Source organism: Ursus arctos, unplaced genomic scaffold (assembly GCF_023065955.2).
Source record: "Ursus arctos isolate Adak ecotype North America unplaced genomic scaffold, UrsArc2.0 scaffold_23, whole genome shotgun sequence".
NCBI classification, from domain to species: domain Eukaryota; kingdom Metazoa; phylum Chordata; class Mammalia; order Carnivora; family Ursidae; genus Ursus; species Ursus arctos.
The window spans coordinates 47,674,621-47,702,300 of NW_026622908.1; the positions used below are offsets into that span (position 1 = coordinate 47,674,621).

General features: G+C 65.6%; 1 protein-coding gene across 1 annotated transcript in view; it reads right to left on the bottom strand.

Annotated features, from left to right (window-relative positions):
- MUC5B (mucin 5B, oligomeric mucus/gel-forming) overlaps positions 1-27,680 on the bottom strand; it is a 34,788-nt gene that overhangs the window by 2,111 nt on the left and 4,997 nt on the right. Inside the window, 38 exon segments of the mRNA XM_048217637.2 lie at positions 108-224; positions 740-777; positions 868-972; positions 1,146-1,326; positions 1,602-1,633; positions 1,914-2,014; positions 2,214-2,283; positions 2,352-2,530; positions 2,611-2,836; positions 2,934-3,120; positions 3,330-3,414; positions 3,416-3,584; positions 4,274-4,445; positions 4,709-4,893; positions 5,026-17,625; positions 17,818-18,015; positions 18,104-18,147; positions 18,235-18,379; positions 18,479-18,607; positions 18,841-18,997; positions 19,744-19,983; positions 20,415-20,594; positions 21,277-21,390; positions 21,483-21,621; positions 21,920-22,071; positions 22,154-22,254; positions 22,340-22,395; positions 22,706-22,961; positions 23,163-23,289; positions 24,213-24,307; positions 24,636-24,800; positions 25,146-25,283; positions 25,640-25,709; positions 25,952-26,062; positions 26,390-26,528; positions 26,630-26,747; positions 26,855-26,980; positions 27,457-27,658. Of these exon segments, the coding sequence (XP_048073594.2) occupies positions 108-224; positions 740-777; positions 868-972; positions 1,146-1,326; positions 1,602-1,633; positions 1,914-2,014; positions 2,214-2,283; positions 2,352-2,530; positions 2,611-2,836; positions 2,934-3,120; positions 3,330-3,414; positions 3,416-3,584; positions 4,274-4,445; positions 4,709-4,893; positions 5,026-17,625; positions 17,818-18,015; positions 18,104-18,147; positions 18,235-18,379; positions 18,479-18,607; positions 18,841-18,997; positions 19,744-19,983; positions 20,415-20,594; positions 21,277-21,390; positions 21,483-21,621; positions 21,920-22,071; positions 22,154-22,254; positions 22,340-22,395; positions 22,706-22,961; positions 23,163-23,289; positions 24,213-24,307; positions 24,636-24,800; positions 25,146-25,283; positions 25,640-25,709; positions 25,952-26,062; positions 26,390-26,528; positions 26,630-26,747; positions 26,855-26,980; positions 27,457-27,658 (17,649 nt within the window).

Genomic DNA, 27,680 nt, shown 5'->3' on the forward strand with positions numbered 1-27,680 from the left:
CCCTCCTGCCCTCCCATCCACACCATATGGGCGGGCCCTCCTTGGCAACCCCGGCCCCTGCGAAGCCGTGTCCCTGCCCAGGGCTGGGAGCGCCCAGCAGGGCTTACCTGGCGGCAGGTAGTGGTACAGGTGTTCTCCTCACACCGCACGATTGGGCCCTGGGTGTCCCCGGACAGGCAGGTGCACGTGTGGCAGGGAGTGACTGATGGGAAGGTTGCACCGATCTGCAGTGGATGAGTGGTGGTGACAGTGAGGACAGTGGCGGGGGCCCCGGGGCCAGGACCCCTCCCTGCAGCTGGAAGGGCTGGGAGAAGGGGAGGCCTGTAGAGAGCGGGCTCTTCCTTCTTCAGAGGGGATTATGCTTGTGCCCCCTGGCTGAGCACAGACCAGGGCAGAGGCAGGACCCCAGGCCGGCAGGAGGGGCTGGGAGGGCATGGTCCCACCCCAACACTCTTGCCAGGAGGAAGCGCCTGGGACACCCGAAGCCAAGCTCTCAGAGATGGCCAGCAACCCCCCAGGTGCTCCACAGACAGGGCTGCCCCTGTGTCCCCCTCGCCCATGTCCCCACGTGGCTCTAAATGGCCCAGAGCCCCCGCGCTTATCTACTCTCCTGCCGGAGGGTGCAGGCGGGGCTGGGCGTGTGCAGAGGAGGGGTGGAGGTCCCATGTGGGTGAGCTGAGCCTGGGGCCCCACCCGCTGCCCCCCATCCCACTCAGCCATCTGGTTGCTGAGCCCTTACCCCAAAGGCCGTGTGATTGTAGTAACACAGCTGAGGTCCTGGAAGGAAAGGGGGTGCTGAGCACCTGCCCGGCGGTGGGGAGGAAGGGCTCCGACACTCCCCTACCCCAAGCTCCCAGCCCCACTCACGGCAGTCGAAGGTGGGGCAGCAGTCACCCTCCTCCTGGGTGCGGATCAGCTCCTCTCCTGGCCCACATCTGGGTGGGCTCTGGGGGCAGGTGGTCGTGTTGCAGACTGTGGGAGAGTCGGGTTGCTGTCAGCGCCGCCCCCCGCACCGTACCAGGGCAGACCAGAGGTCAGCGGCCTCATTTTCCCACCACACTGGTCCAGCCCCAGGCAATCCTCAGCCCCGCAGACCCCCTCCTCCTTCCCTCCTCACCCTCCGGCCGGTGGGGCAGAGAGCTCACCACACAGCGTCTCCAGACAGCAGGAGTTGTTGGCTAGAGGCCTGGTCACGGTCACAAAGCCAGCCCCGCTACACTGCGGGGGCCGCTCCTGGGCCTCGCACGGCATGGGGGTGCACTGCACTGACCTGGAGCCCTCGTGGCACACGCAGTCCTGGCAGTTGCTGACCCACCGCTCCCCAGGCTGGAATAGAGCGGTTAGAGTCCCTGGAGATCCCTGCACTGGGCCCTGGCCTCTTGGGTCGCATCCCGCCACAGAGAAGGCCCCAGCCCTCAGTGTGGCCAGGTCGGCCCTTGGCCTCCCACTCAAGCTGCCCTCTCTGGAGCAGCCCACGTGACAGGGATGTGTCTCACACCGGGGTACCCCACACAAGCCCCCACGGGCTGCCCGGGCAGAGCAGGCTGGCCTGAGGTGGGGCCCTCCCTCCCTCTGCTCAAGCCAGGGGGCAGAACACTCACGGATTTGGGAAACCCGTTTGGTCCCACACAGCCTGGAAGGGAAGAAGAAGGGGGGTCAGTGGGCATGCTGGGGTCCCAGACCCAGTGGGCAGAGACCACAGGCCCTGGGATATGTCCTTGCAGGCCTGGCCGCCCCACCCGGCCAGGGCTCTTCTTCCTGCTGGGGACAGAAGCCCCTGGAGAAGTCGGTGTCATGGCCACACTGCACCTTCAGGGGGGCACTGGGCTAGGAGAGCGAGCACCCAGGAGGGATGGTCCCAGGCTAGGGTCTTCCCAGCCCTTGGGGTCAAGGCGGCTGTGGCTGGTGCTCACCGCACTCGCGCACGCAGACGTTGGTGTGCGTGTTGAAGAGGGTGTGTCCGTCAGGGCAGAAGCAGCCTTCTGCCAGCCCTCTGCCTGCTCCGCTCTGGCTCCTGCAAGGTGAGGAGGGCATTCCTGGGACCCCCGATCCATAGAAGTGGCAGTCCGAGGGGGAGGGGAGAGGGTATGGCCGAGTGCTGGGGTTGACCAGCTGCCAGGGCCCAGAGTCAGGGGTCAGAGGTTGGGGTGCAGGGAAGGAAGCCCCAGGGACCTGAGGCTGGGGGGGTCCCAGACCCTTCAGGCAGGCTTTACCTGGAGTCGCAGGACGCGGCCTGTGAGGGGCCACATGGCTGGTACACCTTGTCGGGTGGGCAGGTGAAGTCTGGGGACACAGAGACAGGAGTTAGGTGGGCCGAGGAGGCCGGAGCCCCTGGGGCCGCCCCGACTCACTGCACAGCCCGTTGGTGGCGTTCCGCCAGTTGCTGCACACGCCCCTGGCACGGCAGAGCGCCGCGTAGGCCTCCAGGCTCTGGCAGGGCGCCTGGTGGTGGTTGGCTTGGCAGCCGTCAGTGACACAGGAGCTGACGAATGGGTCAGGTGGGATGAGGGCATGGCACTCCGCGAAGACCCTGTGGGGAGGGGCGGTCAGAGGCCGGGGTAGAGGGCAGGATGCTGCCCCACAACCTCCAGGCCCACGGGAGGGACTCACGGGCTCCGCAGCAGCTCGCAGAGGGGCCCCGGGGGGCACGGGGAGGAGGTGGGCGTGGCGGGTGCTGAGGGCAAGGTGCCAGCCGTCGGGGGCGGGCGGGTCGGCGCCCAGCAGTCCTCCCTGCCGCTCTCGGGGACCAGCCACCTGTAGGCCATGTCTTGACAGGTGGGGGCCATGGTGCCGTCTGGCTGGCGGCAGTCGTCGGTCTGGCTGTTGGTGCAGGTGCCTGGGGTGGCGGGGCAGCAGGGTCAGGCTCTCCCCCCCTCCCCTCTGCCCACCTGTGCTGGGCAGCTGTGGCCCGGACGTCCCTGGCACCCACTCACCGCACTGGCCCTCGGTGTTGTGGCTGAAGCGGCTGTAGGACAGCTGGATGTGGAAGACGTCCCCGTCAAAGCTGACGTTCACACCAATGGCAGGAATGCCGATGCGCATCATGGTGGCCCCCGTCACCGACACACTCACGCCGTTCTTGCTGAAGCCCGAGCTCACTTGCGTTTGGTCGAACAGGATCTGGGGATGTGTTGAGGGGACCCATGGCAGGGGGCCGGGGCAGCAGGGCCTGCCTTCGGGGCTCGGCCTCCCCTACCCCAAAGTGCACATGCTCCCCTTGCGGTCCCCGTGGGCCACGTTCAGGTCCCTGAGGCATCACGGCGTGCCCTTGGGAGCTGACCGCCAGGCCTGCAGGCCTTCCCTGGGGGCCCCGGGACAGGGCCACTCACCAGGCTCCCCTGCCCGCGGGCACCGGCGCTGCTGGTGAGGATGACCTCCATGGAGTTGTAGTGGACGCTGAGGGCACGGGGACAGGGGGGCAGTGGCCGTGGCGGCGCCGCAGTAGTGGTTGTTCATATAGATGCTGAGGTTCCCGTAGCGCGGATGGATCTCCTTCATGAGCACGTGGGTGCAGGTGTCCAGGAAGGAGTAGGACGTGCCGTCGAAGGTGGTGTAGTGCGAGCCCCCCCAGCCGCTGCAGGAGCCTGCGGAGCGCCACGTCCCTCACCCAGCGCCACCCGACACCGCCACCCCGGCTGCCCTGGGCCCCGGCTGCCTTTTTTATAAAAGGGGTGGAGCGGGTTGCATGCCGTCCCCAAAGGCAAGTCCCCATGTCCACCCAGACCCTGAGATCATGCCCTGATCTGGGAAAAGGGCTTCATGTCTGTAACTGAGTTAAGGACCTCGAGGTGACACCATCCTGGACTACCAGGTGGCCCTAACTCAATGATGAACGTCCTTGCAGGAGGGGAGCGGCCATGGGAAGATGAGGCCGTGGCTGGAGGCTCGTGGCCACCAGCCCCGGGACACCCGGAGCCCCCTAAACTAAAGTGGTAGGAAGGGCCTCCCCGTGGCCTCCAAAGGGAGAGAGCCGGTCGTTGCTGGTGTTCTGACCCCTGTGTGTGGCGCGTGCTTCCTCCTGGAACCTGACACCATGCCATCCGAGGCCAGGCCAGTGGGCAGCTCTCGGAGGGACGCTCAGGAATTCCCTGGGATAACAGCCCCCTGACCCAGGGCCCCCTTCCAGCCGCACAGGCTGCGGTGCCAGTGGGCTCAGCAAACCTGGGCCTTCCCCCTGCTGTGACTGGCGTGTCACCCTCTCTGGCTGGCACTGTGGGCCTTGGCTCTGGCTCCCTGCGTGTCCCCCACTGCCCCTCAGCCTGCCCCCGCTTACACTCGCACTCAAAGTGGAAGTCACACGGCTCGCTCTCCTGCGACACTCTGACTGGCGGGTGTCCGTTCACGCAGTGGATGCTGGCCACCGGCTTCCGCCCCAGCAGGGCCACCTGGTTATGGCCCTCACACCGAGCCACCGTGCAGTCCGACAGGGTCCAGGACTCGTTCACCTGGGAGAGAGCGGGTGTGGTGCTCACCGGCTGGGACCACAAGACCTGCCCCCACGGCCCTGCCGCAGCCTCAGTCCCCTGCTTCCCTGAGGCAGAGCTCCCCCGCGTCCTGGACGCTCCCAGTGCTGTCCAGCCTCAACCCCATGTGCATTCCGCCAGCCAGAGCTGCCCGTGCAGGGGTCAAGGGGGCTACAACGACCCCCGGCAGGGCTGGGCCCCCCTCGGTTCCCCAACCAGGCACAGAGCACACGCAGGAGGCATACCCATCGGGGAGGGACGATGAGGTCGCAGCCCTGAGGCTGGGAGGGCGAGGACGTGGGGGCCGAGGAGGACTCTGGGGGCGAGGAGGTGGGGCAGGTGCCCTGGAAGCGGTCAATGTCACAGTGCTGGTTGCAGATGGCGTAAAAGGAGCAGCCCGCACTGTCCGTCTTATTGTAGACAACCTCCCCTGTGAGGAGAGAATCCCCAAGACAGCAGGGTCAGCTCAGGAGAGGTCGGGAGGCACAGGGTGGGGCCGCAGAAACAGAAACAGGTGCCCGGGGTGGACAGTGGACACGGAATGACGGGCCCTACCACTCACCAGGTGAGAAGAGCTGCCCAAACGCCCGGCAGAGGCACCGTGTCGTGAAGCTGGGGGACACGGGGGGGCCCGGTGTGGGGAGGACGGATGTGGACAAGGTGGTCACTGTCACTGGCAGCAAGGTGTAGGTGGCTGGGGACAGGGAGGCAGCCGTGGAGAGGCCCAAGGTGGTGCCGGGCGGAGAGCTGGTGGCCTCGGGCGTGGGGGGTAATAGCGAGGTGCCAGGGCTGGCCCCTGTGCTGGAGGCGGCCAGGGCTGTGCTGGGCACGGCGCTGGGGAGTCCGGACGAGGTCTCAGGATGCCAGGGTGGGGACTCACTGCCGCGGAGATGGAGCGTGGAGGCCGTGGAGACCTGGGTGACGGGCACGGAGTGGAATGTACTGGTGGCCCGCGTGGTGGCCTGCGTGGTGGGCGTCACTGGGGACGGCGTGGTAGGCGCGGGGGCGGTGGAGCTGGCGCAGTGGCTGTCGTCCTCGCAGCAGAGCACACGCACGTGGTAGTTGTGGCAGTAGTGCAGGGGCCCCGGCTGCTCGCGGTTACGGCACACCAGCCCAAAGCTCACGTTGCACTGGACTACCTGCCCCAAGTCCTCCAGACGTGCATCCGGCGCCTTCTCCGATCGGCACTGGATGTCCTGGGGGTGCTGGCAGAAGTTGTACCCCGCTGCGCGGAAAACCGAGAAGGTCTCGAAGTCCCCTCCATCCGGGCCCGGTATGGGATAGTCCTCGTCAAACCAGTCCGTCCACGTGCACCGTGGGCTGCAGCCCGTGGAGGACGAGGTGGCCAGGGTGTGCGTGGTGGAGCTGGGCGGTGGGGACGTGGAGAACAGCGGGGTCCCGAAGGTGTACGTACTGGGCAAGGACGCGGGGCGCTTCCACGTGCTGGAGGTCACCACGGAGACCGTGGTGGGTGCACTGGGTGAGCTGGGCTTGGTGGTGGTGGTCGGGGTCCCCAGGGAGGCAGAGGGACCAGGACTGGAGACACTCTCTGTGGTCCTGGCAGAGGTGGGAAGGGTCTGGGTGATGGAGAAAGGGACCCTATACGTGGACCCAGGGGAAGAGGATCCTGTCTGGGAGGTGGAGCCAGTGACTGTAAGGGAGGTCCCAGGAGAAGAGGGTCCTGTCTGAGAGGTAGGGCCAGAGACCCTGGTGGTGGTCTCTGGAGAAGAGGGTCCTGTCTGGGTGCTCCTGGCAGAGGAAGGAAAGATCTGGGTGGTGGGGACAGGGACTGTCTGCGTGGTCACGGGGGAGGAGGGGTGGGTGGTTGTGGACTGTAGTTTAGTGACCCCTGATGAAGTTTGGCTTACGCTGGTGCTGGTGGTGGAGACAGGGACCAGCGGAGTGGTTCCAGGGGAAGAGGGTCCTGTTTGGGAGGTGGAACCAGTAACTGACAGGGTGGTCCCAGGGGAAGAGGGTCCCGTCTGAGCGGTGGGGCCAGAGACACTGGTGGTGGTCTCTGGAGAAGAGGGTCCTGTCTGGGTGGCCCTGGCAGAGGAAGGAAAGATCTGGGTGGTGGGGACAGGGACTGTCTGCGTGGTCTCGGGGGAGGAGCGGTGTGTGGTCGTGGTCTGAGGCTTAAGGGTCCCTGATGACGTCTGGTTTACGCTGGTGCTGGTGGTGGAGACAGGGACAAGTGGAGTGGTTCCAGGGGAAGAGGGTCCTGACTGGGAGGTGGAGCCTGTGACTGACAGGGTGGTCTCAAGGGAAGAGGGTCCTGTCTGAGTGGTGGGGCCAGAGACACTGGTGGTGGTTTGAGGGGAAGAGGGTCCTGTCTGGGTGGTCCTGACAGAGGAAGGAAAGATCTGGGTGGTGGGGACATGGACTGTCCGCGTGGTCACGGGGGAGGAGGGTTGGGTGGTCTTGGTCTGTACCTTAATGACCCCTGATGACGTTTGGCTTATGCTGGTGCTGGTGGTGGAGACAGTGATGAGTGGGGTGGTTCCAGGGGAAGAGGGTCCTGTCTGGGAGGTGGAGCCAGTAACTGACAGGGTGGTCTCTGGGGAAGAGGGTCCTGTCTGAGCGGTGGGGCCAGAGACACTGGTGGTGGTTCCAGGGAAAGAGGGTCTTGTCTGAGCAGTGGGGCCAGAGACCCTGGTGGTGGTCTCTGGGGAAGAAGGTCCTGTCTGGGTGGTCTTGGCAGAGGAAGGTAAGATCTGGGTGGTGGGGATAGGGACTGTCTGCGTTGTCACAGGGGAGGAGGGGTGTGGGGTTGTGGTCCGAGGCTTAAGGGTCCCTAATGACGTTTGGCTTATGCTGGTGCTGGTGGTGGAGACAGGGACGAGTGGAGTGGTTCCAGGGGAAGAGGGTCCTGTATGGGTGGTGAAGCCAGTAACTGACAGGGTGGTCCCAGGGGAAGAGGGTCCTGTCTGAGAGGTAGGGCCAGAAACCCTGGTGGTGGTCTCTGGGGAAGAGGGTCCTGTCTGGGTGGTCCTGACAGAGGAAGGAAAGATCTGGGTGGTGGGGACAGGGACTGTCTGCGTGGTCTCGGGGGAGGAGAGGTGGGTGGTCGTGGTCTGTACCTTAGTGACCCCTGATGACGTCTGGCTTATGCTGGTGCTGGTGGTGGAGACAGGGAACACTGTAGTGGTTCCAGGGGAAGTGGGTCCTGTCTGGGTAGTGGAGCCAGTGACTGACAGGGTGGTCCCATGGGAAGAGGGTCCTGTCTGAGCGGTGGGGCCAGAGACACTGGTGGTGGTTCGAGGGGATGAAGGTCCTGAATGGGTGGTCCTGACAGAGGAAGGAAAGATCTGGGTGGTGGGAACATGGACTGTCTGCGTGGTCACGGGGGAGGAGGGTTGGGTCGTCTTGGTCTGTACCGTAATGACCCCTGATGACGATTGGCTTATGCTGGTGCTGGTGGTGGAGACAGTGACGAGTGGAGAGGTTCCAGGGAAAGAGGGTCCTGTATGGGAGGTGGTGCCAGTTACCGACAAGGTGGTCCCAGGGGAAGAGGGTCCTCTCTGAGAGGTAGGGCCAGAAACCCTGGTGGTGGTCTCTGGGGAAGAAGGTCCTGTCTGGGTGGTCCTGACAGAGGAAGGAAAGATCTGGGTGGTGGGGACAGGGACTGTCTGCGTGGTCACGGGGGAGGAGGGTTGGGTGGTCGTGGTCCGAGGCTTAAGGGTCCCTGATGACGTTTGGCTTACGCTGGTGCTGGTGGTGGAGACAGGGACTGGTGGAGTGGTTCCAGGGGAAGAGGGTCCTGTCTGGGAAGTGGAGCCAGTGACTGACAGGGTGGTCCCAGGGGAAGAGGGTCCTGTCTGAGAGGTAGGGCCAGAAACCCTGGTGGTGGTCTCTGGGGAAGAAGGTCCTGTCTGGGTGGTCCTGACAGAGGAAGGAAAGATCTGGGTGGTGCGGACATGGACTGTCTGCGTGGTCACAGAGGAGGAGGGGTGGGTGGTCGTGGTTTGTAGCTTAGTGACCCCTGACGACCTCTGGCTTCTGCTGGTGCTGGTGGTGGAGACAGGGAGCACTGTAGTGGTTCCAGGGGAGGAGGGTCCTGACTGGGAGGTGGAGCCAGTGACTGACAGGGTGGTCTCAGGGGAAGAGGGTCCTGTCTGAGCAGTGGGGCCAGAGACACTGGTGGTGGTTCGAGGGGAAGAGGGTCCTGTCTGGGTGGTCCTGACAGAGGAAGGAAAGATCTGGGTGGTGGGGACATGGACTGTCCGCGTGGTTACCGGGGAGGAGGGTTGGGTGGTCTTGGTCTGCACCTTAATGACCCCTGATGATGTTTGGCTTATGCTGGTGCTGGTGGTGGAGACAGTGATGAGTGGAGTGGTTCCAGGGGAAGAGGGTCCTGTATGGGTGGTGGAGCCAGTAACTGACAGGGCGGTCCCAGGGGAAGAGGGTCCTGTCTGAGCGGTGGGGCCAGAGACACTGGTGGTGGTTGCAGGGGAAGAGGGTCTTGTCTGAGTAGTGGGGCCAGAGACCCTGGTGGTGGTCTCTGGGGAAGAAGGTCCTGTCTGGGTGGTCCTGGCAGAGGAAGGAAAGATCTGGGTGGTGGGGACAGTGACTGTCTGGGTGGTCACAGGGAAGGAGGGGTGTGTGGTCATGGTCCGAGGCTTAAGGGTCCCTGATGATGTTTGGCTTACGCTGGTGCTGGTGGTGGAGACAGGGACGAGTGGAGTGGTTCCAGGGGAAGAGGGTTCTGTCTGGGAGGTGGAGCCAGTGACTGACAGGGTGGTCCCAGGGGAAGAGGGTCCTGTCTGAGAGGTAGGGCCAGAAACCCTGGTGGTGGTCTCTGGGGAAGAAGGTCCTGTCTGGGTGGTCCTGACAGAGGAAGGAAAGATCTGGGTGGTGGGGACATGGACTGTCTGCGTGGTCACAGGGGAGGAGGGGTGGGTGGTCGTGGTCTGTAGCTTAGTGACCCCTGACGACCTCTGGCTTCTGCTGGTGCTGGTGGTGGAGACAGGGAGCACTGTAGTGGTTCCAGGGGAGGAGGGTCCTGACTGGGAGGTGGAACCAGTGACTGACAGGGTGGTCTCAGGGGAAGAGGGTCCTGTCTGAGCGGTGGGGCCAGAGACACTGGTGGTGGTCTCTGGGGAAGAGGGTCCTGTCTGGGTGGTCCTGACAGAGGAAGGAAAGATCTGGGTGGTGGGGACATGGACTGTCCGCGTGGTTACGGGGGAGGAGGGTTGGGTGGTCTTGGTCTCTACCTTAACGACTCCTGATGACGTTTGGCTTATGCTGCTGCTGGTGGTGGAGACAGTGATGAGTGGAGTGGTTCCAGGGGAAGAGGGTCCTGTATGGGTGGTGAAGCCAGTAACTGACAGGGTGGTCCCAGGGGAAGAGGGCCCTGTCTGAGCGGTGGGGCCAGAGACACTGGTGGTGGTCTCTGGGGAAGAAGGTCCTGTCTGGGTGGTCCTGGCAGAGGAAGGAAAGATCTGGGTGGTGGGGACAGTGACTATCTGGGTGGTCACAGGGAAGGAAGGATGTGTGGTCGTGGTCCGAGGCTTAAGGGTCCCTGATGACGTTTGGCTTACGCTGGTGCTGGTGGTGGAGACAGGGACGAGTGGAGTGGTTACAGGGGAAGAGGGTTCTGTCTGGGAGGTGGAGCCAGTGACTGACAGGGTGGTCCCAGGGGAAGAGGGTCCTGTCTGAGAGGTAGGGCCAGAAACCCTGGTGGTCGTCTCTGGGGAAGAGGGTCCTGTCAGGGTGGTCCTGGTAGAAGAAGGAAAGATCTGGGTGGTGGGGACATGGACTGTCTGCGTGGTCACAGGGGAGGAGGGTTGGGTGCTCTTGGTCTGTACCTTAGTGACCCCTGATGACGTTTGGCTTATGCTGGTGCTGGTGGTGGAGACAGTGACCAGTGGAGAGGTTCCAGAGTAAGAGGGTCCTGTATGGGAGGTGGAGCCAGTGACCGACAGGGTGGTCCCAGAGGAAGAGGGTCCTGTCTGAGAGGTAGGGCCAGAAACCCTGGTGGTCGTCTCTGGGGAAGAGGGTCCTGTCAGGGTGGTCCTGGTAGAAGAAGGAAAGATCTGGGTGGTGGGGACATGGACTGTCTGCGTGGTCACGGGGTAGGAGGGTTGGGTGGTTGTGGCCCGAGGCTTAAGGGTCCCTGAGGACGTTTGGCTTACGCTGGTGCTGGTGGTGGAGACAGGGACGAGTGGAGAGGTTCCAAGGGAAGAGGGTCCTGTCTGGGAGGTGGAGCCAGTGACCAACAGGGTGGTCCCAGGGGAAGAGCGTCCTGTCTGAGTGGTAGTGCCAGAGACACTGGTGGTGGTTCCAGGGGAAGAGGGTCTTGTCTGAGCTGTGGGGCCAGAGACCCTGGTGGTGGTCTCTGGGGAAGAGGGTCCTGTCTGGGTGGTCTTGGCAGAGGAAGGAAAGATCTGGGTGGTGGGGACAGGGACTGTCTGCGTGGTCACAGGGGTGGAGGGGTGTGTGGTCGTGGTCCGAGGCTTAAGGGTCCCTGATGACGTTTGGCCTACGCTGGTGCTGGTGGTGGAGACAGGGACGAGTGGAGTGGTTCCAGGGGAAGAAGGTCCTGTCTGGGAGGTGGAGCCAGTGACTGACAGGGTGGTCCCAGGGGAAGAGGGTCCTGTCTGAGAGGTAGGGCCAGAAACCCTGGTGGTGGTCTCTGGGGAAGTGGGTCCTGTCTGGGTGGTCCTGACAGAGGAAGGAAAGATCTGGGTGGTGGGGACAGGGACTGTCTGCGTGGTCTCGGGGGAGGAGGGGTGGGTGGTCCTGGTCTGTACCTTAGTGACCCCTGACGATATCTGGCTTATGCTGGTGCTGGTGGTGGAGACAGGGAACACTGTAGTGGTTACAGGGGAAGAGGGTCCTGACTGGGAGGTGAAGCCAGTGACTGACAGGGTGGTCCCAGGGGACAAGGGTCCTGTCTGAGCGGTGGAGCCAGAGACACTGGTGGTGGTTCGATGGGAAGAGGGTCCTGTCTGGGTGGTCCTGACAGAGGAAGGAAGGATCTGGGTGGTGAGGACATGGACTGTCTGCGTGGTCACAGGGGAGGAGGGTTGGGTGGTCTTGGTCTGTACCTTAACGACCCCTGATGATGTTTGGCTTATGCTGGTGCTGGTGGTGGAGACAGTGTTGAGTGGACTGGTCCCAGGGGAAGAGGGTCTTGTCTGAATGGTGGGGCCAGAGACCCTGGTGGTGGTCTCTGGGGAAGAGGGTCCTGTCTGGGTGGTCCTGGCAGAGGAAGGAAAGATCTGGGTGGTGGGGACAGGGACTGTCTGCGTGGTCACGTGGGAGGAGGGGTAGGTGGTCGTGTTCTGTAGCTTAGTGACTCCTGATGACGTCTGGCTTATGCTGGTGCTGGTGGTGGATACAGGGAGCACTGTAGTGGTTCCAGGGGAAGAGGGTCCTGACTGGGAGGTGGAGCCAGTGACTGATAGGGTGGTCTCAGGGGAAGAGGGTCCTGTCTGAGCGGTGGGGACAGAGACACTGGTGGTGGTTCGAGGGGAAGAGGGTCCTGTCTGGGTGGTCCTGACAGAGGAAGGAAAGATCTGGGTGGTGGGGACATGGACTGTCTGCGTGGTCACGGATGAGGAGGGTTGGGTAGTCTTGGTCTGTACCTTAATGACCCCTGATGACGTTTGGCTTACGCTGGTACTGGTGGTGGAGACAGTGACGAGTGGAGTGGTTCCAGTGGAAGAGGGTCCTGTCTGGGAGGTGGAGCCAGTCACCGACAGGGTTGTCCCAGGGGAAGAGGGTCCTGTCTGAACGGTGGGGCCAGAGACACTGGTGGTGGTTCCAGGGGAGGAGGGTCTTGTCTGAGCAGTGGCACCAGAGGCCCTGGTGGTGGTCTCTGGGGAAGATGGTCCTGTCTGGGTGGTCCTGACAGAGGAAGGAAAGATCTGGGTGGTGGGGACAGGGACTCTCTGCGTGGTCTCGGGGGAGGAGGGGTGTGTGGTCATGGTCCGAGGTTTAAGGGTCCCTGATGACGTTTGGCTTACGCTGGTGCTGGTGGTGGAGACAGGTACGAGTGGAGAGGTTCCAGGGGAAGAGGGTCCTGTCTGTGAGGTTGAGCCAGTAACTGACAGGGTGGTCTCAGGGGAAAAAGGTCCTGTCTGAGCGGTGGGGACAGAGACACTGGTGGTGGTTCGAGGGGAAGAGCGTCCTATCTGTGTGGTCCTGACAGAGGAAGGAAAGATCTGGGTGGTGGGGACATGGACTGTCTGCGTGGTCACGGGGTAGGAGGGTTGGGTGGTTGTGGCCCGAGGCTTAAGGGTCCCTGAGGACGTTTGGCTTACACTGGTGCTGGTGGTGGAGACAGGGACGAGTGGAGAGGTTCCAAGGGAAGAGGGTCCTGTCTGGGAGGTGGAGCCAGTGACCGACAGGGTGGTCCCAGGGGAAGAGCGTCCTGTCTGAGAGGTAGGGCCAGAAACCCTGGTGGTGGTCTCTGGGGAAGTGGGTCCTGTCTGGGTCGTCCTGACAGAGGAAGGAAAGATCTGGGTGGTGGGGACAGGGACTGTCTGCGTGGTCTCGGGAGAGGAGGGGTGGGTGGTCGTGGTCTGTAGCTTAGTGACCCCTGACGACATCTGGCTTATGCTGGTGCTGCTGGTGGAGACAGGGAGCCCTGTAGTGGTTCCAGGGGAAGAGGGTCCTGACTGGGAGGTGGAGCCAGTGACTGACAGGGTGGTCCCAGGGGACAAGGGTCCTGTCTGAGCGGTGGGGCCAGAGACACTGGTGGTGGTTCGAGGGGAAGAGGGTCCTGTCTGGGTGGTCCTGACAGAGGAAGGAAAGATCTGGGTGGTGGGGACATGGACTGTCTGCGTGGTCTCGGGGGAGGAGGGGTGTGTGGTCGTGGTCCGAGGCTTAAGGGTCCCTGATGACGTTTGGCTTACGCTGGTGCTGGTGGTGGAGACAGGGACGAGTGGAGTGGTTCCAGGGGAAGAGGGTCCTGACTGGGAGGTGGAGCCAGTGACTGACAGGGTGGTCCCAGGGGAAGAGGGTCCCGTCTGAGCGGTGGGGCCAGAGACACTGGTGGTGGTCTCTGGAGAAGAGGGTCCTGTCTGGGTGGTCCTGGCAGAGGAAGGAAAGATCTGGGTGGTGGGGACAGGGACTGTCTGCGTGGTCACGGGGGAGGAGGGTTGGGTGGTCGTGGCCCGAGGCTTAAGGTTCCCTGAGGACGTTTGGCTTACGCTGGTGCTGGTGGTGGAGACAGGGACGAGTGGAGAGGTTCCAACTGAATAGTGTCCTGTCAGGGAGGTGGAGCCAGTGACTGACAGGGTGGTCCCAGGGGAAGAGGGTCCTGTCTGAGATGTAGGCCCAGAAACCCTGGTGGTGGTCTCTGGGAAAGAGGGTCCTATCTGGGTGGTCCTGACAGAGGATGGAACGGTCTGGGTGGTGGGGACAGGGACTGTCTGCGTGGTCACGGGGGAGGAGGGTTGGGTGGTCGTGGTCCGAGGCTTAAGGGTCCCTGATGACGTTTGGCTTACGCTGGTGCTGGTGGTGGAGACAGGGACGAGTGGAGTGGTTCCAGGGGAAGAGGGTCCTGACTGGGAGGTGGAGCCAGTGACTGACAGGGTGGTCCCAGGGGAAGAGGGTCCTGTCTGAGCGGTGGGGCCAGAGACACTGGTGGTGGTCCCAGGGGAAGAGGGTCCTGTCTGAGATGTAGGCCCAGAAACCCTGGTGGTGGTCTCTGGGGAAGAGGGTCCTGTCTGGGTGGTCCTGACAGAGGATGGAACGGTCTGGGTGGTGGGGACAGGGACTGTCTGCGTGGTCACGGGGGAGGAGGGGTGGGTGGTCGTGGTCTGTAGCTTAGTGACCCCTGATGATGTTTGGCTTATGCTGGTGCTGGTGGTGGAGACAAGGACCAGCGGAGCGGTTCCAGGGGAAGAGGGTCCTGTCTGGGAGGTGACTTCCAGGGTGGGCAGGGTGGAGAAGGCGCTTGTCTGAGTGGTCCCTGGGGAAGAGGTCTGGGTTGCCGTGGTCTGCAGCCCTGTGACCCCCGATGACCTTTGTCCTGTGCTGATGCTGGTCATTGTAGGCTCCGTGGTGGCCGAGCTCACGCAGTGGCTGTCGTCCTCACAGCAGAGCACGCGGATATGGAAGTTGAGGCAGGTGCGGCCCCCTGTCTGCCAGTAGTTCCTGCAGATGAGCCCGTAATTCACGTCACAGCGCACGTCCTGGCCCAGCTGCCACAACGGCACGTCTGGGTAGAGCACAGCCTGGCACTCAATGGCCTCGGGCTCCGCACACATCTGGTTGCCGGCGTCCCGGATGTGGTAGTAGGTCTCAATGTCGCCCCCATAGCGGCCGGGCAGGGGCTGGTCACTGTCCAGCCATTCAGTCCAGCGGCAGGTGGGCTGGCATGTGGGGGTGGCCGCAGTCTGGCCAGTGCTAGGGGCCGGAGGAATGGGGGCCGTGGCCGTCCAGGCCGTGGTGCTGGTGGGCAGCACAGGGGTCAAAGCCGGGCTGGTGCCCTGTGAGCTGACCGCAGTGGTGGCCAGGGTGCTGGCGCAGTGGCTGTAGTCCTCACAGCAGAGCACGCGGATCTGGTAGTTGAAGCACATGCTGAACGGGCCACCCTGGTCCTGATTGCGGCACACCAGGCCCTCCTCCCGGCTGCACTGCACCACCTGGCCCAGCTCCTGCAGCGGCATCTCTGGCCACACCTCCGCCCGGCACTGCAGCTGCAGCGGCCGCTTGCAGATGGCTTTGCCCGCAGCCCGGATGTTGGCGTAGGTCTCGAAGTCCCCACCCAAGGCCCCCGGCACCGGGTAGCTCTCGTCTAGCCAGTCCGACCAGGCGCAGCGGGGTTCACAGGCCGTGGACCCGGCCACTGGGGACGTGGGGGCCTGTGTGTGGCTGGAGGTGACAGGTAGGGAGGTCTCGGTCTTGCCCGTGGGTGCCGTGGCCCTGGAGGCAGCCGTGGAGAGGCCCAAGGTGGTGCTGGGCGGAGAGCTGGTGGCCTCAGGCGTGGGGGGTGATAGCGAGGTGCCAGGGCTGGCCCCTGTGCTGGAGGCGGCCGGGGCTGTGCTGGGCACGGCGCTGGGGAGTCCGGACGAGGTCTCAGGATGCCAGGGTGGGGACTCACTGCCGCGGAGATGGAGCGTGGAGGCCGTGGAGACCTGGGTGACGGGCACGGAGTGGAATGTACTGGTGGCCCGCGTGGTGGCCTGCGTGGTGGGCGTCACTGGGGACGGCGTGGTAGGCGCGGGGGCGGTGGAGCTGGCGCAGTGGCTGTCGTCCTCGCAGCAGAGCACACGCACGTGGTAGTTGTGGCAGTAGTGCAGGGGCCCCGGCTGCTCGCGGTTACGGCACACCAGCCCAAAGCTCACGTTGCACTGGACCACCTGCCCCAAGTCCTCCAGACGTGCGTCCGGCGCCTTCTCCGATCGGCACTGGATGTCCTGGGGGTGCTGGCAGAAGTTGTACCCCGCTGCGCGGAAAACCGAGAAGGTCTCGAAGTCCCCTCCATCCGGGCCCGGTATGGGGTAGCCCTCGTCAAACCAGTGTGTCCACGTGCACCGTGGGCTGCAGCCCATGGAGGACGAGGTGGCCAGGGTGTGCGTGGTGGAGCTGGGCAGTGGGGACGTGGAGACCAGTGGGGTCCCGAAGGTGTACGTGCTGGGCAAGGACACGGGGGGCTTCCACGTGCTGGAGGTCACCACGGGGACCGTGGTGGGTGCACTGGGTGAGCTGGGCTTGGTGGTGGTGGTCGGGGTCCCCAGGGAGGCAGAGGGACCAGGACTGGAGACACTCTCTGTGGTCCTGGCAGGGGTGGGAAGGGTCTGGGTGGTGGACCCAGGGGAGGAGGCGTGGGTCTGGAGGGACACTGTGGTCGTGGCTCCTGGCCCTGGAGACGTGGGGGCCCCGGTGGCGGTGCTGCGGGTGCTGGGCGCGGTGGTGCTGGGGCAGTGTGGGGTCGGGTGGCAGCAGAGCACACGGACGTTGTAGTTGAAGCACATGTTGAAAGGCCCCTTCTGGTCCTGGTTCTTGCAGACCAGCCCCCTGTGCAGGCTGCAGCTGAGCACCTGTCCGATCTGGTCGATGCTGACCTCAGGGTAGTTCTCCGCGCGGCACTCGATCTTCCGGGGCTCCTCGCACAGCGTGCCCCCAGCAGCCCTGATGTTGTCGAAGGTCTCCAGGTCCCCGCCCTCGACCCCTGAGGTTGGGAAGTCCACGTCAAACCAGTCTGTCCACTCGCACTGGGGCTGACAGCCGGCTGTGCCCTGGCTGGTGGAGGCCTCGGTTATGGCTGTTTCCAGGGTTCCCGGAGATGTCCTTGCTGGGGTCGTGCGTGGGCTGGACGGGGGGCCAGTGGAGATGCTGCCTGTTGTGGTCTCGGCTCCCGTCGCCGTGGGAGTCGTGTGGGCCTGTGTGGTCCCCGACAGCAGCGTGGTTGTGTGCGCCGTGGTCCGCGCCCGTGGCTCGGTGGTGGGCCCCGCGCAGTGGTCGTGGCTGCAGCAGAGCACGCGTATCTGGTAGTTATAGCACATCTTGAACAGGCCCACCTGCTCCTGGTTCCTGCACACCAGGCCGAAGCCGGCGTCACAGTGCACGCGCTGGCCCAGCTCCTCAGCGCTCCTGCCGGGGAAGTTCTCCGCCTGGCACTCTATGTCCAGAGGCCGCTCGCACACGGCCCCTCCCGCCCTCCTGATCTTGTCGTATGACTCGACGTCCCCCCCGGCCTCCTCAGACTTGGGGTAGTCCTCATCGAACCACTCCGTCCACTGACACCGGGGCCGGCAGGAGGTGGTGGCCAAGGCCGGGGAGCTGCTTGGTGCCCGGGGCGCTGTCGTGGTGGGCTCCGCAGGCGGGGTCTGCACAGTGGGGGCGGGCCCGGGCCGGGTGGTGGCGCCGGGGGACGTGCCGCAGGGCAGGTAGTCGCAGCAGAGGACGCGCAGCTCGTAGTTGTGGCAGAGCGGGGGGCTCTGCTCGCTGTTGAGGCAGGTCAGCCCCCGGGTCACATCACACTCCACCTTCTGGCCCAGCTGCTGCAGAGGGGTGTCAGGGAGCTGCTGTGCGCGGCACTCGATGCTCGCCGGGGCCAGGCACACCTGGTAGCCCCTCTGCCTCAGGCTCACGAACGTCTCGAAGTCTCCACCTGCCATGCCAGGCTCGGGGGGGCCGCTGTCGTACCAGTCGGACCAGAGGCAGAGCTCGACCACACACACGGTGGAGACGGTGGGGACTGAGCCTGTGCACGGGGGACAGGGACCTCGTCAGCCTCCTCTGCACCCCTGCCAGCCACGCCCAGGAGCAGGGGTGACCCGGGGCCGTCGGTCGTGCGGAGGACGCCCGCTCTGACCTCCCGTTCCGCCCGGACTGCTGCCTGGGGTCGGGGCTTGGGAGAGGGAGGCAGGACCAGCAGCGCGTCCGCCAGGCTCACCTGTCGTGGCGAGCGGGGCCACGGTGGTGGTGAAGGCGAAGGGTGTTGTGGACGGGGTTCCAGGACATTCCACGGCCCTGCGAAGGATCGTTCCGTTGTGTCCGCAGATGGCCGTCAGGCAGGCTCCGAGCCCATCGGTCGTGTTGTAGATGACGTCTTCGTAATGGTAGGTCCTGCCCTCGTAGACGCAGGTGCAGGCTGGGAGACAGGGCCGGCACGCGGCTCACGCACAGCCCGCAGCCCCAGACCCCAGACCCCAGCCCCACGTGGCACCCTTCAGCCTTACCTGCGAGGCTGTGCGTGCACCGGAGGCCACCAGCAGTGCATTCACTGGGGAGGAGGAGAGGGGACGCTGAGGGCCCAGCCCGGCCAGCGCCCCTCCCGGCTCCCCCACCCACTCACCGCCCGCCCATTCACCAGCTCTGGCAGTTCTCTGCTGCGGGGACCCTCGCGCCCACGTCGTGGTACTTCCCGTCCTCATCGTAGCAGCCGCACTGGGCCACGCACTGCATCTGGTCCTCGCTGAAGAACGGCTCACTGGGCGGGCACTTTGGGTAGCAGCCTGGGCAGGCACAGCGCACGGAGGGGACTCACCCTCATGGCCAGGTGCTGGGCGCTGCCCGGGGTGGCCGCCCCGCTGCCTGTGTCCCTCCCCCCTCACCTTCCAGGCCACGCAGGTCGTGCAGACAGCGGCCGCTCGGGTTCCGGCAGGTCCTCATGCAGGGCGCGCCGCACGGCTGGTAGTGCCACTCGCACCGGCCCTCGGGGTTGTAGTAGTCGCAGAACAGGGCTGCGTGTGGAGGGAGAGGCTGAGGGCGCACCCCTTGCTTCCAGCCCTGCCCTCGGAACACCGGTCCCTCACCAGCCCTCCCATCCCGTGGCCGCCTGCCCCGCTGGTCTGTAAGCACACAGACACGGGCAAGCCCGTGGGCACCTAGGCGCCAAGGGTCTCGGGCTTACCATGTGCGGGTCGGGCCCCACCCCTGCACCCACCCTTCACCACCGCGGCAGAGCCCCACTCACGGCAGATGTCCGGGGTCCGCCAGGACACGCACACGCCCATGTCGCGACAGGCCTGGGCGTAGGCGGCCACGGCCGTGCAGAAACACTCACAGTCGCCCCCCGAGTCACAGGCGCACGCGTCGCCCACGCAGGCCTCGTAGTACTTGGTGGGGTCGACCTGGGGGGAGCGGGAGGGTCCGCTTAGCACCGTCAGGGGACTGCCCGCCCGAGTGCAGGAGCGGGCTGTGTGTGGCACCCACATCTGCAGTCTGAGATCCGAGACTCCCACCCACCTGGGCACCTTCCCCCGTGCCCGCATCACGTCTGTGGCTACAGACGGCCCTCCCCGCAGCCGTGTTGTGACCCTGCCTGTGTCCTCGGGGTAAGGGGGCAGCCTCCCAACCACACTCCTCCCTCAAGCAGCAGAGCCCAGAGTGGACCCAAGACATGTTTGCCAGCAGCCCTTTCCTCCTAAACCGGCCGCATGGCACAGGCAGGTCCTGGGTCCTGAGACCGTGCTTGTGAGTGGGCCCCGGAGTCCTCGTGAAGGTCACAGGAAGGACCTTAGGGGAGAGTCTCCGAGGCAAACCACCGGTCCTCAGAGCTTGAGAGGCCCGGCAGGCTGGGGAACGTGGGTAGGACAGGGAGGTGATGCCAGGGGTCCATATGGCTTCTAGGGGGACAGGCCTGAGTGGTCAAGGAAAGCCGCGGGGACGCTCCGGGCTGGGACTCCTGGGCAGTGCTCGTGGCACTCCATTTGGACCTCCCGCCCGGCAGGCACTCACGTCACTTCCGAGCTCGGAGGCCCGGCCCAGGCCAGACCCAGTTCTGGCCAGGAGGGGAGGAGGCAGCCCCAGCCTGCCAGCGCCCGCCCCCCAGCCAGTGCCCCCCCCGCCCAAGCCAGAGCCCAGCCCCTCAGCCCACCTGAGAGTGGCAGGCGGCGAAGGTGGCGCTGTTGATGATGCTGCACTGTTTCTGGGCCCAGGACTTGCGGTACGGGTTGGCGGTGCAGGGGTCCCTGGGGGCCGGGGCGTCGGGGCAGGACGGGGAGAACTTCCAGCTGTTGCCGAACTCCAGGGCGCTGCCCACCACGGACCGGCTCCGCGTGGTGAAGTCATTGCCCGCGTTGTCGTCAAAGTTCCCGCACAGCCCGCAGACCCGGCCCTGCAGACGGGGGACGGCAGCACCGGGGGCTCAGGGCACAGCGCCCAGCCCGGCCTGGCGGGGGGGAGCTCAGGGTAGTGCCCTATGCACGTGCAGGAGGACGGGGCGCACGGTGAGCCCTGTGGTCAGCAGGTGGGCAGGCAGGCACGTGGACAGGTGAGCAGGGGGCAGGCAGGCAGGTGGGCGGCAGGGGGTGGACAGGTGGGCAGGCAGGCCCCATGGAGTGGGGATGCCAGAGGGCTAGAATGCGCTCTAACCAGGACTCTGCCTGTTGGTCGGTTTGGCCTCAACATGCCCGTCCCAGAAGTCAGCGTTGTGAGTGGACTCGCCCTGGCCGTCAGGGGACTGTCAGCTGCCAGACGGCCTCCTCAGGGCCAGCTCTCGGAGGAGGGGCTCTGACCTGCCCAGAGGGGTCCACGGCCCGCCCTCACCTTGTAGTCCTGCCGTAGTTGGATGAACACGCTTGTCTTGCGGTCCCAGGACAGCACTAGGCCGCCGGGGGTCTCCACGGTCAGGTAGGTACCCGTGTACCGGACCTTGTAGGGCGGGTCTCGGCCCGGTCCCCGCTGCAGCACCTTGTAGGCTCCCTCATGCAGGACCAGCTCGGAGTTCTGCAGAGGGCATAGGCAGCTCGCTGTGCAGGGACTGAGGGCCACCCGAGGCCCAGGTCGAGGGCCCCCACGGACGGTGAGGGGCCCAAGGCCCAGGGCTGGGGTCAAGGGTGAGCTGCCTCCCGACACTGTCAGCGAACGCGAGGCAGGAGGCCAAGCAGGGTGTGCCGGGGGCCTGGGGAGGCCACGTGGAAGGTCAGGGCCACAGGTCACTGGGGTGATGCCCCCGGCCAGCAGTGCGGCTCTCTGTCTGGTGAACTCTGACCTCCCTCTGCTGGAATTGGGCACCCCAGTGTAGTGGGCTGAAAACAGGGCCCCCGAAAGGTATGTCCACCTCACAGCCCCTGCGAGTGCGACCTTGTTTGGGGAAAGGGTCTCTGTGGGAGTCAGGGAGGGATGAGCTCGTGCGTGCGGATTAAGGTGGGCCTCATGCCAAACCCAGGTGTGTCCCTGTGACAGGAGAGAAGGGGCGGGCCCACGGAGGAGGCAGGAGGGAGTCCCCCTGGAGGCTGGCGGGGGACTCGGCCCCCGGGACACCTGCTGCCCGAGTCTCAGCTCAGAACCGAGAGAGAATGCATTTCTCTGGCTTCAGGTCCCCTGGCTGTGACCATGTGCCCAGGCAGTCCCGGGACATCCAGCCCGAGGGCAGACAGAGGGACAGGGCCCCCGGTGGCCCGCTCACCCCCAGGAACAGCTTGATGGCCTTGGAGCAGGTGACGCCCGTGGTCCCGCAGGGGACGTTCTCGGTGACCACGCGGAAGGTCCCGTTGGTGGTGCCGTTGCCCCCACAGTAGTCCTGGGACGGGGAGGGGTCAGGCTGAGCTCAGGGCTGCGGGAGCGGACGGGCCGAGCGGGGCGGGGGGCGGGCGCGGAGGGGCCCCCGTGTACCTGGGCCAGTGTGTACTCGCAGCTCCCCTCAAAGCTGTAGCGCTCCCCATCAAAGGTGATGAAGTGGCCGCCCCCATAGGCCACGCAGGTGCCCAAGCAGGCCTCGCGGGTGCACTCCCACTTGCGGTTCCTGCACGTGCTGTGAGGACAGCGGACAGCCTGCTTGCCCCCAGCCCCGGCCCCGCCGCGCTCTCCAGAGGGGCTAATTGAAGGGGTGAGGCGGGCACGGGCCTGCCATCCCCCTGTCTCTGGCTTCCAAGCCCTTGGCGCCTGGGGTGAGGTGGGGCTGCGGGCCCCGGTGGCAGCTCTGACAGCCTGGCCTCGGGGGCACCTTCCAAGGACAGAGGGGACTGCCCAGGGCTTTCCGGGGGTGGGGGCAACGCCAGGCCTCGGCTCCTCCCAGCCTCCCTCCCTCCTGCAGAGGAGGCCCAGCCCACCAAGTGTTACAGTCGACCCTGATGGTGTCCCCGGGCTTGTAGGCGGCCTCGTTGTGCAGACAGGGGCAGTCGTCCTCGGCCACGCAGCCCCCGCTCCCGTCCGACACCAGCCCCGGGGGGCAGACGCAGCCAGACACGCAGTGGGTGCTGAACTGTGGACGGGTACGGCATCAGTGCGCATCCCCCCAAGTGCCCGGGGACACTGGGGGCGGCATGCCCTCCCCGGCCACTCACACAGTCCACATCCAGCGTGTGGCAGCTCCTGAGACACTCGGCCCCGGGCGTGCCCGCTGAGGCGTTGCCGCAGTCCAAGTACACCATGGGGGCTGCACACCCTGCAGACGGAGGCAGCTGGGCTGGGAGGGGCCCCACCCCAGGCCCGCAGACGCCCCTGCCCCTGGGCATGCCAGGAGGCCCTACCTGAGCTCTTCTGCTCCGCTGTTCCTAGGCAACTCAGTTTCCCACCCGCACACGAGCTGCGAGAGACAGACCATCCTGTCTGGGCCCCCTGCCCGCCCACCACCCTGTAGACCCCACCCAGAGCTCCGCCCAGAGCCCAACACAGACGCCCTGCCTGGGCGCCAGACCCTCAGAACCCTCTCCCCGGCCAGGGGAGGGGTCCCTCTTCACCGCTCGGTCGGGGAGGCGGCATCCTCCCCTCCCAGGGAGCCCCTCTGTGTTTCAACATGATCTTTGGGTGTGACACGGGGTGAGACCGTTGTGGGCCCAGGACGGGCAGTGGGGACGGTGGTGCAGGTGGGGGCGTGGGCCCCGCTGGCCGCTTACCACACCACACCGTTGTCATGCACCACCTCCCCGGGGGCCACCACGGAGCCACGGAAGTAGCAGGGACAGGCGTCGGCGGGTACGCAGGCACCCGAGTCGTCCAGGAAGGTGCCCAAGGGGCAGACGCAGCCGTCCACAGGCACGAAGTCGATGCCACAGGTGACGTCGAGCTGGCTCAGAGCACGGCAGGTGGGCTGGCAGCCGTCCACCACGTAGCTGTAGTTCTGGGACTTGGGGCAGCCGCTCACATACTTGGCTGGGGGCGAGGGCAGCGCTCCGGTCAGTGGCTGGAGGACCCCCTCCAGGCTGAAGTTTACATAGCTCGAGACTCAGTTTCCCCTCTGACACCGGGTCCTTAGTTGGCCCGGACGAGGAAGCGTGAAGCTGGGCCCCCCCGGGGTCCCCAGCGCCCCTGGCCCCACCCCCAGTGCAGCCAGAGTGGGCCGGGGACACTCACTGCACACGCCGTCCCTCCAGCCGCCGAGCAGCACCCCCTTGGAGGCACAGGCGTGCACGTAGGAGGACAGGGCCGCGCACAGGCAGTCCTCGCTCTTCTCACAGTTACACGTGTCGAACATGCAGTTCTGGGGACGGAGCCGCGGGGGGCCGTCAGGGACCTCAGCCCACCGGGGCCCCTCCTCTCCCTGTGCATCCTTCCTGGGACCCCCGCCCGGCCGGGCTGGGCCATCTGCCACAAACAGGGCTCTCGGCAGCGACAGATGGAAGCGGCCTGGTGGAGGGCTCCCGGGAGGGACAGCTTGCGCCGCACCAAGTGACCACGTGGGCCGGGTCGGGGAAGGGGCAGCAAGAAGGCATGAGGCCGGGCTAAGGTCAGGGTCAGGAGGGGCCTCCTCGGGACCAGGCCGGGTCTGGCTGCATTCTGCACACGTGGGGTGAAGAGGGTGGAGCTGTGCCACCCCCAACATGGGCAGAGGTGGGCCTGGGCCATCCACTGTCGACACACACCCCTGAGGGTGCATTCGCGCTCACTGCAGGCTTTGAGTGTCGGGGAAAGTGGCCTACGAGTGAACTGTTGTGGGTTGGGTTGGGTTCCCCCAAAAGATGCAGAAGCCCTAACCTCCAGGGCCTAAGAAAATGACCTTATTGGAAATAGGGTCTTTGCAGATGTGATTAAGATGAGATGGGCCCTGAATTCGGACACAGACACAGGGGCGGGGCTCGGAGGCGGAGCCTGGGGTGACATGGTCACGAGCTCAGGGGTACCTGGATCCCCGAGATGCTGGGAGACTCAGGAGGGGGTCTGTAGCCTTAGGAGGGAGCATGGCCCTGCCCACACCTTGCTTTTGGACTTCTGTCCTCCAGGACTGGGATGGAAGCAATTCCTCTAGTTTTTAGCGACCTGGCATGTGCCCCTCTGTGACGCCAACAACCACACCCATGGAGGCCCAGGGGAGGACTGACCAGCCCGTGCTGTGGCGGGGGCCTTGAGCCAGGGAAGCCCCGAGGGGAGGCTGGGCACAGCTCCCAGGTGGGGCAGGGGTCTCACCGAGTGGAAGGGCGCGGGGTTGAGGACAGAGTGGCAGCGGGAGAAGGCTCCGGCCGGGTCAGTCAGCAGGGAGCACCAGTGCTGGGCGTAGTTCTCTGGGACAGGGAAGGCGAGCTAGCTGGCTGCCACCTGCACCCCTCCTCCCCCGTGTCTGCCCACCCCAGCAGCCTCCGCTCCTGCACCCAGACTCCAGGAGGCCCACCACCCTGGGAGAGCTAAGCTGGAATAGGGGGCTGACCCATTGTGCCAACAGGGCAGCAGGGCACTCGCCGCAGAGACGGGCCCCAGGCCCTGATGCCTGCAGGCATGCACACCCGGGTATCGGGGTCCCCCAGCCCCATCCACCCCAGGGCCCAGTGAGACAGGAGGCTTCGGCTCCCAGGCCCGGTCCAGGTAAACGAGGGCCCCCAGGGGTGGGAGTACCGTTCTCGACGCTGAGGGAGCAGGGGTCCTCGAAGCTGTTCTTAACGTTGGGGCAGGCGGCCTGGGTCTTCCAGGTGTTGGCGAAGGCGGCAGCCGTGCCCTCCACCACGCCGCTGAGGGTCCGGAAGTCGTCGGCCTGGTTCTGGTTGAAGTTCCCGCACAGGCCTGGGGACCGGGGCCCAGGGGTGGGGCATTAGCGGGAGTCCAGCCTGGCCATCCGCTAACCCTGAGTCCCTCTAGAAACCATCACAGGGCAGACCACCCCAGGATTTTGGTTCCAGAGCCAGCTGCAGATAAGCCCTGGTAGGGTCAGCCCCTGTGCAAAGCCTGTCCTACTGAGGACAGCGTGGCTCGCTCTCCACCCCCTGCCCCCGGTCACCTCCCCGGGGCCGCAGCTCAGATGTGGGGTGCCCTGGGAGCAGCTCCCGCCCAATCCCTACTTCCTGCCAGCACATCCTGCTTGCTGCTGAGTCTGGGGACCAGACCCTCCAGCCCTGCAGCCGGCCTCACCGCATGTCTGTCCGTGGTAGGAGGGGTCCAGCCTGAGGAACACCTGCATGAGCGGCACCACCTGCACCTGCAGCTGCAGCCCGAGGCCCGTGTGCACCAGGACGAAGAAGGAGGAGGGCCTGAAGACAGTGATGTTGGCTGCGGGGATGGGCCGGAGTCAGGGTCTGGCCGGACCGAGCCCCCTTGCTCCTGAGACAGCCCGGGGGAAGGGGAGGGTGCCCTGGGGATGCACTGGGAGGAGACAGGTGTCTGGTGGGCCCTGGGAGGGGGCGGTGTTGGGAGTGACCAGTCCTGGTCCCCAGGAGGCTCCACACCAGGTCCCCACGGTGGCTGCGATCGGACCATAACCCACTTGCGGACAAGAAACCAACCATGGCATCTTCCAGAACTGCCCCAGGCCACAAAGGACTAGCAAGGGACCCAGCCGGCTGTGTGCGGGCTCTGGGAGCAGGCCGGCTGGCTGCAGCGTGGCCCAGCCGTCCCGGGCCACGTACCTGCTGATATGGGCAGCTGGGTGTAGATGGAGTTTATGAACACCCCGCCGTTGGCCTGGATCTGGATGATCTAGGGAGAGGAAGCAGCCAGGTCGGTGGGGGAGGGGCCAGGGAGCGCTCCCCGGGGGCCCACCCAGCAGAGGCAGAGCCGGGAGGGGAGCCGTGGCCTTGAATCTCCAGCTCCGTGGGACTCAGGGCCGGGGGCTGCGCCGGGGCCGTGGCGTTTAAGAAGGGAGCTGGAGTCTGCGTCCTCCAGGCCTCTGTCTGGCCAGCTTCCCTGTGTCCGCCCCCCCACCCCTGCTGGCACCTCACCGTGTCCCCGCCGTTCACGCTGAGCGCCAGCGATTTGAGGCAGTTCTCGTTGTCCGTCAGGCCACATTTGCGCAGCTCGGCCAGCACGCTGAAGCCGTTGCCTGCACAGGTCTGACAGGGCAAAGCTCACAGTGCGTTAGGGGACAGTGCGGGCACACGTGGGGAGGCCTGTTCCCAGGGTTGCCCGTGTGGGTGCAGACGGATGGTGACCCTCGGTGGTCTGTGACACCTGCGGCCACCTCCAGGCAGCTTGTCTCCGGGCCTGGGAGCCCCTTGGCCCCGTGAGTGTGAGCACAGGGGCTTCCCTTTGGGAATGGGACCCCAGGAGGAGATCCAGGGGGCCTCACCCCCTCTGATGACCATCAAAGGACCCTGCACAGGGGCAGAGGGGGCCTGAAGAGTCCCCAGACAAGCCCGCAAACTCCACTGGGGCCGTACCTTGGACAGGACGTAGCTGCAGTCCCCATGCACATCGTAGAGCCTCTCGTCATAGGTGGAGATGTGTGACCCACCCCGGACAGAGCAGGTGCCAGGGCACGGAAGGTCCTGGCACTGCCACAGCCCCCCGGAACAGGTGCTGGGAAGGGAGGCCGTGAGCAGAGGGGCGTGATGTGGAGAAGGCAGACCCCACCCCATGCACCCCACCCCCCGCCGGGGGCAGGGCGCCAGAAGGCCTACCAGGAGCTGCAGCTGGTGGTGAAGGAGGCACCTGGGGCATAGGTGTGGCCGCCGTGGCTGCAGGAGCACTGCTCCAGGGGCATGCAGCCCCCGTGGGTGACGTCATCCAGCACCGTGCCTGGGGACAGTGGGGGGTCGTAAGTGGGCCGGGTCGGGGGTTGGAACCTCAGTGACCAGGAGCAGCCAGGGGGTGGGGGCCAGTCCCCAAGGGCCAGGAGGACCTGCCTGGGGGGCAGAAGCAGCCGTCTACGCAGTGGTCCTCGCAGAGCTGGGAGCGCTGGGGGTTGGAGCAGGTGTCGGTGCAGGGCGAGCCACACTCGCGGTGCTGCGTGCTGAGGGGGCAGGTCTGGGCTGCAGGGGGAGGCAGCAATTGGGCCCCAGGAAGCCACCAGGTGCAGGGTGGACAGGCAGGCCATCTCTGCTCCCAACCTTCCACATGCCATCAGGGGTCCCCCAAAGCCACAGCTGGGCCCAGGGAGCCCCTTATCTTGGGAGGCTGGGCCCCGCCTGTCGGGCCCCCAGCTGTATTCTGGCAGGCAAGGGAGCCTGGGGCCCAATGCCTCCTGGACAGCCCCCCTGGGCCCACCTGGCTTCTGGGGTGAGCTCAGCTTGCTGCGCCCAGGCCGGGTCCTCCCTCTGGGCCTCCCAGGTCCCCCAGGCGTATTCCTTCTGTTCTCCTGTCCACCCTCCCAACTGACTCCCCTTGTCCCGGGTCCCCAGCCAGATGCCAGATGTCCTGCCCAGGGGTCTTGTCCCCCCCACCCCCATCCCCTGGGACCCCATGTGGGTGTGGGGCCTGGGGCTGGCCCTGGTCTGGGACCACTCACGGCAGAGGTCCGGGCCCCTCCAGTTCTGGGGCTGTCCCCCCGCGTGGGCACACTGGCGGGAGTACTCCGCAAAGGTGGCACAAGGGCAGGTGGGGCAGCGACACAGGTCCTGGGTGCAGGCCGCCACGTACACGGCGGGGTCCACCAGCGTGTTGCACTCCGCAAAGGCCCGGCCGAGCAGGGTGCGGTGGCAGACGCCCTCCTGGGGAGCACAGAGGTTTGGC